This window comes from Toxotes jaculatrix, chromosome 15 (assembly GCF_017976425.1).
Source record: "Toxotes jaculatrix isolate fToxJac2 chromosome 15, fToxJac2.pri, whole genome shotgun sequence".
Classification (NCBI taxonomy): domain Eukaryota; kingdom Metazoa; phylum Chordata; class Actinopteri; family Toxotidae; genus Toxotes; species Toxotes jaculatrix.
The window spans coordinates 13,906,982-13,921,073 of record NC_054408.1 but is presented as its reverse complement, the minus strand read 5'-3'; the positions used below and the strand labels follow the sequence as shown (position 1 = coordinate 13,921,073).

General features: G+C 40.9%; 2 protein-coding genes across 5 annotated transcripts in view; both read left to right on the top strand.

Annotated features, from left to right (window-relative positions):
• Positions 1-363: 363 nt before the first annotated feature.
• Positions 364-4,549, top strand: sumo3b (small ubiquitin like modifier 3b). The gene is made up of 4 exons (XM_041057908.1): positions 364-481; positions 1,067-1,195; positions 1,385-1,456; positions 3,414-4,549. Exons 1-4 carry the CDS (start codon positions 461-463, stop codon positions 3,477-3,479), a joined length of 288 nt encoding a protein of 95 aa, XP_040913842.1. The 5' UTR covers positions 364-460; the 3' UTR covers positions 3,480-4,549.
• A 3,379-nt stretch (positions 4,550-7,928) lies between these two features.
• fmnl2a (formin-like 2a) overlaps positions 7,929-14,092 on the top strand; it is a 49,084-nt gene continuing 42,920 nt past the window's right edge. For 2 of the 4 annotated variants that reach the window (XM_041057891.1, XM_041057895.1), the window contains exon 1: positions 7,930-8,604. In XM_041057891.1, coding sequence (XP_040913825.1) covers positions 8,491-8,604 — 114 coding nt within the window. In that variant the 5' untranslated portion in view covers positions 7,930-8,490. Of the gene's footprint in view, positions 8,605-14,092 lie in introns of all 4 variants that reach the window. The other 2 variants (XM_041057893.1, XM_041057892.1) reach the window with 2 other exon arrangements.

The window sequence follows — 14,092 nt, the reverse complement described above, 5'->3', positions numbered from 1 at the left end:
AAAACTGTATTAGAATAATCCAAACATCTTTTCACTTCACTGTTTTAAGTGGAATAATGCCCACTAAGACAGAGTATGCTTATGTAAACCACAGATAAGAAAAAATATTACTACCATGTTTCTAGTGGATTGGTTTCCTTTGTTTCTGGCTCCCACTGAAATAGAGTTTAATTTTATTTAAAGGCTGTTGATTGCCTCTGGCCTGGACTGTAGGGTTTCTCTGCAGAGGTGTTTTGTTTTTTTTTTTTTTGTTTTGCCTAACTCGCGGGAGTGCGCAAAATTAGCTTGCGCGCTCTCGTATCCGCGGCCCCGAAAGCACGTGACCCTTTTGGTCGAATCATATTTTAAATTTCAGCGCGCGCTCCTGGTCCAAACGAAAGAGCCGGAGGAGCTGTTAACTCGCTTCGTTGTTAACCGTTGGTCTCCACAAATATTAATAAATCCCGGGGAAAATAGCAGAATGTCTGAAGAAAAGCCAAAGGTCAGTGCTGTGTTTCTTCGAAGGAACACCGTGTTTATGTTTGCCGTTGAGTGCTAATGTTGCCAGTCGCAAGTTAACGTTAGCACACTCTGCTAGGCTAGCCTGCTCCTAGGCTACAGATACCGCATTTGAGCGGGTAGATGGAGAAAACAAAGGTTCACCAATTTGCGGATATTTTGTATTTAGGCGCACGGTTTGGCGTTATTCGTGTTCCTCTGATAACAACACCCGTTGCTACTACCCATTTGTTTTACCATTAAATTGTGCAATATTTGCTAATGTCTGTGCTGTTCCATGTGAAATGAATGATGTGTTTCTCCTTTCATTTGCGCCATTGTGGCTTTCTGCGCCAGTTTGAACACCGACTAGCTTGCTATGCTAACCACCAAAAGGAGCTTGGAACCTTTCCTTTCGTGTGTGGTGGTTTTAGGGGGTAAAACCTGCCGCCAGGACCGAGCTTGTCTTGTAAATGTAACTGACTTAAGTTAGCTGGCCACTTGGGTTAGCTGCTGTTGTATTTGTAGATTAACGTTACATTATCGGACACCGGTATGTTGCAGCTGCTGATTGCGGTTTTTCTTGCAGGAGGGAGTGAAGACGGAGAACGACCACATTAACCTCAAGGTAGCTGGTCAGGACGGGTCAGTCGTACAGTTCAAAATCAAGAGGCACACTCCGCTCAGCAAACTAATGAAGGCATACTGCGAAAGACAGGTAAACACATCCGGAAAAACCGAAACCGCTCATTCCCTGTGATAACGATAAACGTTTACAGAAGGGTGCCATAAACAAACTATTGCGCTGTTACTTCAGTTGTTGGCTTTGTTTACGTTTTTTTGTTAACAGCTAACTGGTTGCCAAATCTCTTTAACATGCTCTTTCTGTATGTTCTGTCTTTTTCAGGGATTGTCAATTCGTCAGATAAGGTTTAGGTTTGATGGACAGCCAATTAATGAAACAGACACACCTGCACAGGTTAGTGAAACACAATACATTATGCTGCTCTAAAAACGTATGTAGTCTTGTCTTGTAGGTAACTATTTTATAAAGTTTTTAAGGTGCGCACTGGTATGTATATTTGTTTTCCTCAAGTCACTAGTCAGCCATGTTTAAATTTTGTTTTTAAACCAGAGGAGATTCATGTGTGCTTTCATACATTAAAGTGCACACACACACATATAAGGCACCTCTTTATTGTTCTCCACCTGTTTGTTTACATTTAGTCAGGCTCTTAGTAGAGAACTAACTTATTCAGTGATTGGTATTATAATGGCATCCATATCTAACTTACACTATCCCTGAATATACTGAGCTACCTGCTTGCTCTAATGAACAGGTAAATAAGTGGTTAGTGTATAATTCATAGCTAATAGTGGTAATGGCTTGTTCTAAATGAGACCATTTTTCATATTTGGTTGTTTTCATATTTTAAGGTGTTTGCGATTTGAAGTTGAATTGTTGAAGTTAAGGGCAGTTTGACAATCTTAAAAACCTCATCACAAGTTGAAATTAATTAAGCACATCTGTCATATCAAAGAAGGAATATATCTCCTCTGCTTCCTTCTACTATTCCCCAACACCTGCTAAGAGATATTTAAACTAGCTCTCCTTACAACCCCCTTCCCCAGTCTGTTCTAGCACAATAGCAGTTTTCATGTTCAGTAAATATTTTGCAGGGATATGTGAGCATGTCACTGTTACTGTCAGTGGCTGTTTAGAAAGAAATATCACCAAACCCTTGTACCATTTGTGCTGTTTTAACTTGTCTTGTGTTACTGTATGTTGATAAGTCAGTATCAGCCTTTCACACCTGGACGCTACAGTTTTTGTCCTCCATTTGATTAAAAAAAAAAAAACAGAACCTACAATCCACTTTCTAATATTACTTTCTAACATGCCGATTTTTTTAGAAGACGCTTTCTCTGAGACACTCCCCTGCTAAAAAAGTAGCTTGACTCCCATCTCAGCCATGTAACCTCGTAGATCCTCCTGAGTGTCAGTAGTCCTCTTGGTGGCCTCTCACACCGCCCATCAGTTTTGGAGGACTTGGATCTTTTCTTGTATGCTTCCCTGATTGATACTTGTCGCTAACTTTGTGGCATATTGGTTAAGAATACTGCTTTGTCTACATGAGTTTTGGGAGGAAATTGACCAACCAGATGTTATTGCCTTTCAACTGAGGAACTGAGCTGAAAAAAAAAAAACCCTCAATAATCCATAATGAAAATAAAACATTTTCTAATTGACTGGACATAGTTTAAAAAGGCACACGTGTATAGGATCCCTCAATTCACACTGGTTGTCAGGACTAAAACCAAGCCATGAAGTCCTCTTTACAGAGCTTCAGATCTCCTCTGCAGAGATCGAAGAACCTGCCTAAAGGACGACCATCTCACCCACACTCCATCCATCAGGCCTAAGTGATTGCGAAGCTAAACAGAAGCCACTTTGAGTAAAGACATATGACAGCTCACTTGGAGTTTGCCAAACAACATTTAAAGGACTCTGAGAGCTTTAGGAAAAAGATTCTCTGGTCTGAGGAGACAAAACTGAACAACGTGACTAATACCATCCTTACAGTAAAGCATGGTGGTAGCGGCAGTTATGTGATGCACCAGTACTTTTTGATGGCTTACACTGAGTAAAATCTAAATATTTTACAAATTCCTTTTTTTTTTCATTCCATACAAAGTCCATGTCAAAGCACAAGCAACCATCAGAGAAATTTGTCAAAATAATCTACAAGTAGCAACATTTTGATTTAGATGAGCTACAATTAAGAAAATTTTAAAATATACTTTGAGTACTTGACAATTTTGACAGCTGTTGCTATGAGCTAATATCTATAAAGGGTAAATATTATGCATTGTAGAAAATAAATGTATTTCTGTGTTATTGAATGACTAATGTGTAAACTGCTTTGTTCTCACAGCTGGAGATGGAGGATGAAGACACTATTGATGTATTTCAACAACAGACAGGAGGAGTCTGTTCTTAAGTGTGATGTGAACTCTACTCTTTGAAGAACATCCACACCATTTGTTCATGTTGTATTTGTTCATTTCTGTTTTTACTTATTTCCTTTTTTTTCCACTGTGCTTTGCTAAATATCAGACTATTCACAACATAAAGAAGGGTTTTGTAATCATCCAAAGTCAAATCATGACTTTGAGATGCAGGGATTTTTTTCATGTTTCATTCACATAAGCAGATGATTAGAATTTTTTTCTTCTTTTGATGTTGGGATGACATCCTACATGTCTCATAAATCATAAGCTAAAGTACATGCCAAAATCTTTTTTTTCCTTTTAAGTTATCCAGATTGTTGTAAGCATTTAAAATCAGGATGGGCTTGTTTTAATTCATGTAATTGATGAAAACTGCTGCATGGGAGTCATTGGTTAATCTCTCCACAGATGGGAAAGGTTACATATTTCTCATGTAGCAAACTTTTAGTAGTGTTTTTTTTTTTAAAGAAACATTTAAAATAATTTCATGTATCTAGACCCATTTACCTGATACAGTTGCTAAGAAAATATGATCCATATGGATGTTTTACCTCAATACTGTCACTCAACACAGACTTAACTGAATGGTAAATAAAGTACAGTAATGTTTCTGGACCAAAAATGCTAAATGAATAGTGTTCTTTTATAAAAGGGTTTTTTTTAACATATAAGACGCAGATGTCTTATATGTTTCTTATGTCTTTTCCCTCCTTTTCAAGACCTTAAAATATACACTAAACATGTCACCTTTGGCAGTCCAGAAAGTAATACATGTCTCATATAAGGTTATATATTTCAGTGTATAAATAGTCAACAAGTCAATGCTGTGTTGCCAATTTGAATACAGTTGTCTAAAATCTATCCACATCTACAGATTAGTTGGACTTGTGTGTTGCTAGAAAGCTTGTTTTGTGAGAATGTCCACCATCATTTTAAAAGTTAACATTTGTTAGATTTGCAGGGCGACATTGACAGTATATTTCTTTTTTTTTTCTTTTTTTAATTTGTACATTATTTGTTGTCCCTATACTGTATACAATAAATATAGTTTGATACTCGGCCTCTTGAGGTATATATTAGCTTCCATTTATGTGGCTCTGCTATGACATGAATATTTTAGCTACACGACACTACACAATGCAGGGCGGATGTTTTAAAATATTCACATTTTGGGTGTAAATAAACATGCAGACATTTAAAGGCCTTGGTTAGAGAGATCACTTCAGGCTGAGTGTTGAAATAGACTTTTCTATCCTGAGTTGTGGTTTGATATCTGGTAACTGTCTCATGTAACCAGAGGTTCAAACAAATATTTCGGCCACTAATTTATGTTATTGTGGAAACTTAAGAGTCATTGTTTCCAGATGTGAAGCCCTGGAGCAGAGGTGAACTTACCTGAGCCCATAATCATGATTTTTTTTTAAGGCAGTCTCACTCAGAGTGGGCAACATATCTTTCACACACTAGAGGGCACTGTGGCTCTGCACGTCTGTTTTGGTTGAATACTCCACCCTTTAAGCCACAGTACAAAGACACATTTGTTGCTCCACTCCAGCCTTGTGAAGGCCATAACTTCACGAGCCTCCTCTTATTTAAGAGAACTTCATTTCACAGATGTTACTAAACTGAGGAGCCAAATGAACTTCCTGTGAGACTCCTCGCACACTGGTCTGATTGTGCTGCCTTTATTTTTGGCATCTCCTTTGCATTTTATATTACCTCATGGAGATATCTGAAGCCACTCATATTCCCCCAGACCTCTCAGAGATGCAGCTGCAAGGTGCCCCCTCCACCCATACATTCAAACTGTCTCTGGTTTCTAATGCGCAGCTTCCGGGAGGAAGAAATGTTGTGTTGTGAAATGCACCACTCTAAAAGCAAAGCTGCTGCACTTCACTGATGAAACTGAAAAAATATTTTTCTCAAAATAAGTATGTGATTGACTGAATATGAGGCCTACTGGGAAGGAGGGAGGATTCAAAGACACTAATGAAACCGCTGAAAGAAAAAAACACTTTTTATATGCACTTCACCACACAAACTCAGCATACACACATTAACAGGCAAGATTCCCGTCAACTCATTGTTGCTGTGTCACCATTAGCTGTCAGGGATGCGTGCGAGGCAGCACATGCCCTCAGTTGTTTTTTTTTTTTTTCACTGCAGTTAATAGAGAGACACTTTGTATTATTGTTGTTTTAAAGCTCATTCGTTGTCTTAACTCACGTGCTGCTCTGCTGACAGTGTACAGTAAGGACAATTTGTATATTATTGTGGCAAGATAATAGATGGACTGAATCCAACTGCACAGTCACGTACACGTATTTATTGTAACTATGCTTCTGTATAGTGTATATATAGACATCATTAGCATAATAATAGGTGAATGAAACTCGACCCCCCGTTAACAAGACTAGATTATCTTTCCTTAATCGTGGTAGTTGCGCTCTTGCTGTGTCATTCCACCATAATTTGAAAGAACGCCAAAACGCGCAGCAACCTGTGAGTAAATAAAACCCAATAAGTGGATAAACATGTAATGTACACAACACAGGGGGGGAGGGGGTCTTCAGACAGAGCAAATCAACTTAACTTGGGACATGTAACGATCGCATGAGGTCAGTCAGCTGTGTTTCTCCTCCTCAATGCATCCAGCCAGCATCTAACCTCAGATGTGACACCCTCCCCTATTGAATCGGTCCAGCATCGTGAATGAAACCACTGTGCATCTGGAGAACCTCTGGATCATCTCCAGAGCTCTGCATGCTGACGTCACCCACTTGTGTGTAATGTGGTCTCCACCCTGTGAGCAGATCAGATTTCATGTTAATGCATGTTTAAGATCTTGAGGGGGAGTTAACATGTGTGACTGTGACTGTTATTGTTCATAAAAATTGTAGTTTTACAATGATTCTTAAGTTGTTGTTTTTTTTAATAACAGTGAACAGAAGGTAGCGGAGGGACTGTTTAGTCTTCAGGGATTTTAGGTCATTTTGAGTGATAGCTCTCAGCCTAAAGAAAAGATCTGTAATTGCTCAAATTTGTGGCCCAAGGATGTTTGTCTGTGGTGTGAAACAAGGGTGTAAGACAGAAAGAGTGAAAAAAACATCTTCTGTATAGACAGAATAGACTGAATTAAATAAATGAAATCTACTTTCACTGAAAGCATCTCAAGGAATCCTATAAAAAGACACATTCAGTAGACAATATACAGACAATATACTATACTATATGGACTGAGATTATTCATACAACGCTTACACACACACACACACAATTTGGGGAAACTTTTGTTAAATACGGTGGTTAGTTTGGCAAACCTCAAACATTAAATGACAAGATTTTGACCTGTCACACACAGGTGTAACTAATAACAATCATGTGATGCCTGCAGGTTTCAGGGTCCTGGTCATCTTTATGCTGTCTCACTTGCTTGGGTTTAATGGGACAGAGCCATCGTTAGTGTTAGTGGTATCACCTGTGCCACTCCTGTTGTGGCAGTTCAAAGTGTCTGCAGTGGAAAAGTGCCTGGGTGGAGTGATTTCAACATTGAAACAGTGAGTTAAGTTAATCTTGTCATAGCATTCACTGACATTAGGTGTTGGTTTGCACATTCGCAGGCTCTTTTGGAAAACACTGTTTAATGTGATGATTAGTCTGGCTAACCTCAAACGTGATACAAGCTCGTGTGTGTGTGTTATCATTGGATGACCAAAAGCTTGCAGTTTTCAAAAGTGTTGTCAGGGTTTAAGTCACTGTATTAAGCCATAACTTTCCCATAGCATACTTTCTGACTTGTCAAACAAAGGTGTGATTAATAACAATCGTATCTCATCTAAATGTATCTCATGACTAAATGTATTTGGGAGCTGCTGTTTTGAACATTCACAGACTATCATGGAAAATAGTTTTAATAAGATAGTTTATCATTTTAGCAAAGCAGGATATTATGTTGTAAAACATTTAGTGGCACTGGAATGGACCTATAATCAATAAATCAATACGTTAAATGCAACAAATTAACCCCTTGAGCAAACACTTTAATCACCACATGTGGCTGAATAAAGAGAGGAAAAACCTACATACACATAATGAATTCACCCCTGTAATCGCCCGTGAGTTTTCTAAGGGGTCTCCTGCCTAGGGGCCCCTGTGGGGTGCGGGGTGGAGGGAGGGAGGGAGGGAGGGGGGGGGGGGGGTCGCCGCAATTACCATTAACTCAAGTTTGTTGTCTGTCACAATGGACTCAAAGTACCACAATGCAACAGAGAAAAAAAAATATCATCTCCCTGGCTACGGCTTTGGGAGCTACGCCCCAAGAAGAAGTGGGAGGCTTGCCCCTGAAAGGGCTCATTGTAGGGAGGGATGGGAGTGTGTGTGTGTGTGTGTGTGTGCCGCGGTGTGTGTGGTGTCAGCGTGCGTGTGTGTGTGAAAGAGAGAGAGAGAGAGAGAGAGAGAGAGGACCCCCTCCTCCTTAACTAGCTGGTCAGCAGTGGAGGGATTAGGAAAGCCAGCTCCGCTCACTCACCATTAACAGACGGAGACGGAGGAGGAGGAGGAGGAGGGGGGTGATTGCAATAAGCGTGAATCATGCTCGTCGTCATTACTACCGACTGGGAGTGGAGCCGGAACTGTGCAAGATACGGATAACAGCGAAGAATTAGGTCCGTGTGGATCCAGTCAAGTTTCCAAGTCTCCTCTCTCTGTCTGCCGTGAAAATGCCTCACCGGGGGCTCTGCCACTGCTGCTGCCGCTGCCGACGCCGCCTGTGCCGCTGCTGCTGCTGCTCGGACCCGTCGCTTTACGCTGCCTCCCTCACATGTGCTTTATGTTGAAGAAGTGACCAGGATAAAAAAAAAACTGTGAGGAGTTTTTAAGGACGACTGAGCAAAACTTAAAGGATATTTGTTCATTTTTTTCTTTTTCTGCCGTGCGGAGATTTTCTCGAGTGGACGTGGGGTGCGGGGGGGAAAAGTTGTACTTGTTGGTTAAAGAGGAAACATGGGGAACGCAGGGAGCATGGACCATCACTCTGATTTCAGAGGACACAACATGCCTCTGAAACTGCCCATGCCAGAGCCAAGTGAACTGGAGGAAAGATTTGCAATCGTTTTGGTAAGAGGAAAAAAAAACATTTATCTGTCTTCTCTTTCTTTGTTCCCTCCATGCTTCAGTGTCCTGGGACGAGACAGCTGTGTGTAGGTTGGTCCTCTGTTTGTCCAGCACGCCTGATCCTTTCTTTGTTGTTCAGCTGAAAAAAAAAAAAAAAAGGGGGTATTCTGACTTAAAAAAAAAAAGTTTGTTTACTTGTGTCAGAGGTACATGAGATCTGTTTCTCTGCCATCATATTTCAGCGTTTTGGTCTTTTAACCCTAAAAATCTGTCTTGACTCAACAAGTTTCTCATTGAGAAGTGTTCACCAGCCTTTCTACTCTTTGCCACACCAAGTTAAAATACATCAAACATCATATTTTAGCTCAGTCAACCCTAAATACAAATTGTCTGTACAGTAGTTTTCTCATTTAGCAGCCTCAATGCTTCTGTAAGTTTCCAAGTGTAGTCGCACGAGACACCTGTAGTCAAAACAGGGCAAATGATTGGTTTTATGGCTGTCCTTTTCCAACTTTATGAGTCTAGGAGCTGGCTACACTACTGTGGCTGTGAGTGCCCAGCATGCCAGGTCCTTTCAGACATCTGTCACATCATAAAGTGTCAGCAGCATCTGTCAACAATTATGTTACCTGGGAGGTGAACGCTGAACATGGCTGGTGTTGTTGAGGGGTCCTCCAGACTTTAAAGTGCTAACAGGTCGATTAATAGTGTAGACACAAGTGCAGAGTGGTTCCATTAGGATCCAGCTTTTCTGAATGATGAAACAGTTTTAGACTGGTCGCATGTGTACACAAACTTCCATCACCACTATGTCGATTGATTCGTGGGTCATTAGTAGGTCAGAAAGTAGTACAGTGCTTGGACACTGAGGAGTTATTCATGCTCTCTTGTGCTGTAAAACATCGTTATATAGGTCGTTGTTAGGAGTGACAAATAACTTTTGCTGATCAGGAGAATTTCCAGGACACAGCTCCACAGCCAGTGAATAAAGGGCTGTGTAGAACAACAGTGAAGTTGGGGTGAAATTTGAGAGCTGGCAAAATGTGGGTCAAACGTGATTGTCGCCCGGCCTACTGCTCCCATAAACATTAGCGGCTCAGGAGAAGGAATTTGACTTGAGCAAAGACAGTTCTTAAACTTGTCTGGAAGACAAGAAAGAGGTATTTCTTTTTCACTTTGTTTTTTGTTTTCTGTCACTGAGCAAGATTATTATTTTTTTTGTAACGTTAAAATTGGTGTCACAGATCTTTTTAGCATGTAAGCCCATTACAAAAAGCGGATCAAGTTTAGGTGGAAGTCAAATCACTGTGTCACGGTGTTGTGTTGGGATGTGATTGCTGCTTGTCAGATGCTGATGAATCTCATTCTCCTGGAGGCAGCAGACGTTGGGGTTGTTTGGAGGTTTGACGTCACACTGATGAGGGATTTGTGCCTTCTTCTTAATCAACTCTGCTGTTAGAATCAACTACGTCCTACAGTTTCTGAACATCAGAGGGGATGCTTCTTCTCCGTAAAAACACTTTGTGTGGTAACTGCCAGGAATCTGAAAATAATTAGGATCCATAGGTTTGGTTTACAAAATTAATCCTCATCATGCCTTCCAGAATTTAAAAAAAAAAAAAAAAAAAAAAAAAATCAACCTGTCTAACTCTAGGATTTCGTGGGCTGACTGTCAGAAAAGCCGATCCTCGTAGCATGTCAGGAACTTCCCCCGCTCCCTCCCTTCCTCCTCCCTGTTGCCAGCGTGATGCCTCAGCTCTTGGCGGGATGGAAGCCCTCCAGCATCAGAAGAATTTAGAGCTATAATCACAGCATTTAGTGTTATTTACTGCCATTTAAACCCTAATGTGTCTCAGCCGTGCCTGATGGCAGTTGGCTCCATTGACTGCCTGAGCGAGTGGCACTGTGTGACTCTGATGACCTCAGTTCACTTTGACTGGCACATGTTAAGAATGATATCTCTATAACTTATTAGTGGCTACCAGGACTGATGAATTGAGATTTAAGTGTTCTTCGCTACTGATCAACACTCCACTGACTAATTAATAATTTCTGATACTGTCTGCAAATGACAAATAACACTCGCAGTGCTTTGATTAATCTGTTTCACTGGTTCCCTCATTAATAAATCACATAAAATACAACAAACAGATTATTTTTTTCTGATTCCACATATTTTGGACTTAATGCAAAACGTTAGAGACTTCCCTCACCTTACTGCTGACAGGTCTGATCAACATGAAAGCCCTGGATCACAGCAGGGGAACATTTGGATTAAAGGGTTGTGCTGTGTTCGACCACATTCAAGCACTACACCTCTCAAAAACCTTTGAGTTTCTTGTTAAGGGCACACAGTATCTGAATCTTGGTCCATGCTGTGTGCTAGGACAGTGACTCCTTTCAGACACTGACTCATGAGTTTCATCATCTGAGCAGACCACATATGTGACTAATTCCTATAGTAAGAAATGAGTGTAGATCATCAGTTGCGAAAGTTATTTGATCCTTAGACTGAGAAATAACATTAGCCTACAGTGTGCCCATTAGGAGATAGTGCTGCTGCTTTTTAACATGAGACAGGTCTCATGCTTCCAGGGTTTGCATCACTTGTTTAGGTCGATAATCCTTTACATTATTCCAGTGCCAGTGCAATACCCCTGTTTTGGTACTAATACCAAACCAATACTTTTTTATCAGTGTCAAAGTCTGAGGAATTTGAGCACGTTTTTCTTCAAACCCGTGTATCTGGTTGACAAAATATGCCAAATTTACTAGTGCATTAGTGTTTAATGTTGTTAAAACAAGCAGCCATACAAGAGCTATGTAATCTACTGTAAAACAGGTTTTTGTTTCTGGTTATACAGATGTCATATTTGATTACGTCAGCCCTGCCTCTTTCTTTTTTAGTTTTCCCACAAAAGAAGCTTTCACTTCCATTAAGTTTTGTACAGGGACATTTCAGTTGATATATCTCAGTAATCGTGAAGATATTGTGTCTCTCAAATTTGTGTCTTTCTATCCCACAAACAGTATGTATTTTAAAATGATGTTAACTGAACACAACACATTTTTAACTGAACACAACACATTTTTAACTGCTTCAACCCTTCAGAGTTAAATTTTATCAGCCTTCTTTGATAAGGTTGTATGTGTGATATCGTACCACCTGTTGCCAGCTTGCATATCAGTGTTGTCAGTTGGTTTGACTTTTTACTAGTCACACACTGTGATCTGGCCTTGTATGATTGGAGCAAAACTTTTCTGGAAAAAAATCAGGGTTTACTGCTGGCTTAGTTAGTTTTCTTCCAAAAGAAAAGCTCCCATTGAAGTCTGTGTCTCATGAATCCCTGGAGCCAGGGGCTGATCTTGGAAATAGACTTCGGCTAATTGTAATGCAAGGCCTCTGCCATGATAAGAGAGGGCTAATTCACATGTGACCTTGGCTGTGAAGTGAGGTGGAGATTAAAACCCAAATATTCATTGGTTAAAGTACTTAAAAGGGTGGAGGGTGGTAGATTTCCATACGGGTGTAAACAGGAATTCATTCACTTTTTTTCAATAAGCAATTTACTGTGTGCGTCAAAGGCTTTCGCTTTGCTTTGGATGTTTTGTTGGGAACGTTACTGGTTGTAGTTTTCATGCTTTCATACAGCATCCAGGGTAAAATGGCTTAGTATTTACTCTTGGAAGCATTTTTGCGAGCCTGTCCCATCTCCTGTGGTTGCCATAGTTTTGGTGACATAGGTCTACAAGAAGAAGATGGGTTGCACATGAAGATGAGCTAGTTTTAGGCCAACGCTCTTGATGTTTACTCTGCACAGCGCAATTCTAATATCCCAGTGAGTCTACTTTAGGGCTGTCCATATCAACATCCTGGTAGATCAGTTTACTCTGCGCTTATTGCCTAATCAGTCTAACGTTGTCATTTAGGCAACCATTAGAGGGTATAAGCAAAACCTCAGTGTGGCTTTTTCGTTTTCTCGGTTTGTAAGGGCATACTGGCTGAAAGCATGTGAAAAAATGACTGCAATCAATCTCTGTGAGTCACATGTACAGCATGAGTCGCTCTATAGGCTTCACCCTGAGCCACAGGAAAATGACTCTGTGTAATAGGAATGCAGCTCAGGCCTCATGCCTGCTCCTCTGCCTCAGATAACCACAGTTGACATCAAATTTAAAATTGCACCCACATCCAGGATACCATCCACTCCAAGTGTTTTCTGGACATCCTCACTGCTGTCAAGGAAGCAGAGAAGTTTACAGCCATTGCTGGTTGAAATGCCATATGGGGGCTATAGGCTTAGCTGTTGTTGTAGCTGCTCTTCTCAATAGTCTGCCCAGATTACATCTAAGCTGCTTTGTTTGAAGGCTGCCGAAGTGCCACGAGCTGCTGGTATTTGTGCTGTGAGGTACTGCATCTGAAATCTACTCCCCAGATTAATCACATGAGTAGCCTTCACGTTTAACTAAAGTCTAATATGTCACTTTGACAGGTCCAAGGTAGCTGTGCTTTTTTTTTTTCTTTTCTTTAACTGACACACTAGTTCTACCTAGAAGTATTCAGCTGTACTTAAACCAGGTTGAAGTTGTATTTAAAGCTGCATTTGTGAATGTTGTGATATGAACAGTGGATGAAATGACCAGGTACAATAAGAAAGTGATTGCTCATAGTGATGAACCCACAGTAAATTATTACCTACTTGAGCATAGAGCGTAAGAGATGCCGATGCTTGCATATGGAGTATGAAGGGCCACTGTGCATTTATATGGAGGCTAGTATGTTAATTTGTCACCCAAAAGTATATCAGTGAACAAGTGATGAAACTGAAACGAATAGAAAAAATAGATTGAGAATACAGTGTAATATGTAAATGCATTTAGGTTATTCTAAGAGACAAGCTTGAGAAATGTACGTGCAGTTTGTTAGTGTGTCATCTGTTTGTGTGAGGACAGTAACCCCTTCATCTCTTACACTCCTACATGGGACCCAGGAAGTGACTAAGCTTGCCCTTCAAGTTTTCTCATGTTGACTCTTCTTCATTAAAAAGAAGAACAATGGGTATTGTCTGAGGAGCAGAGGGTGAACAGTGGCTGAATCCCGTGCAGCAGGCCCAGGAAACAGAGCCACTCTTTATTCTGTGGAGAGCCCAAGACGGAGCCTGGCACTGGACCCAGACCCGGCAGGCTGCGAGAGACCACCACATACACTCAAATGTGTGTGTGTGTGTGTGTACATGCGTGCATGTGTGTGGTTCCGCTGTGCCCAGGATGCTCACCAACCAATTAGCCGTAACAGAGCTGAGCATGAAATGCTCGGGGAGCGATGAGATCCTGCAGCCAGTGTGCTGGCCTTTGCAGGCTCTCTGAGGGGATGTGAGGTGCTGCAGTGTTTAGCCATAATGTGCTGCTCAAAACCCCAAAGCGGAGCCCGGGGGCATCTTGCCTGGCTGGCCGAGGGTCAGCTGATTATGCAGGGACAGGTCTCTTGTCT

Coding starts and splice junctions, on each gene's coding strand:
- sumo3b (XM_041057908.1), top strand. CDS start 461: ATGTCTGAAGAAAAGCCAAAG. Junction 482..1,066: donor TGTCTGAAGAAAAGCCAAAG/GTCAGTGCTGTG, acceptor TTTTTCTTGCAG/GAGGGAGTGAAGACGGAGAA. Junction 1,196..1,384: donor AGGCATACTGCGAAAGACAG/GTAAACACATCC, acceptor TGTCTTTTTCAG/GGATTGTCAATTCGTCAGAT.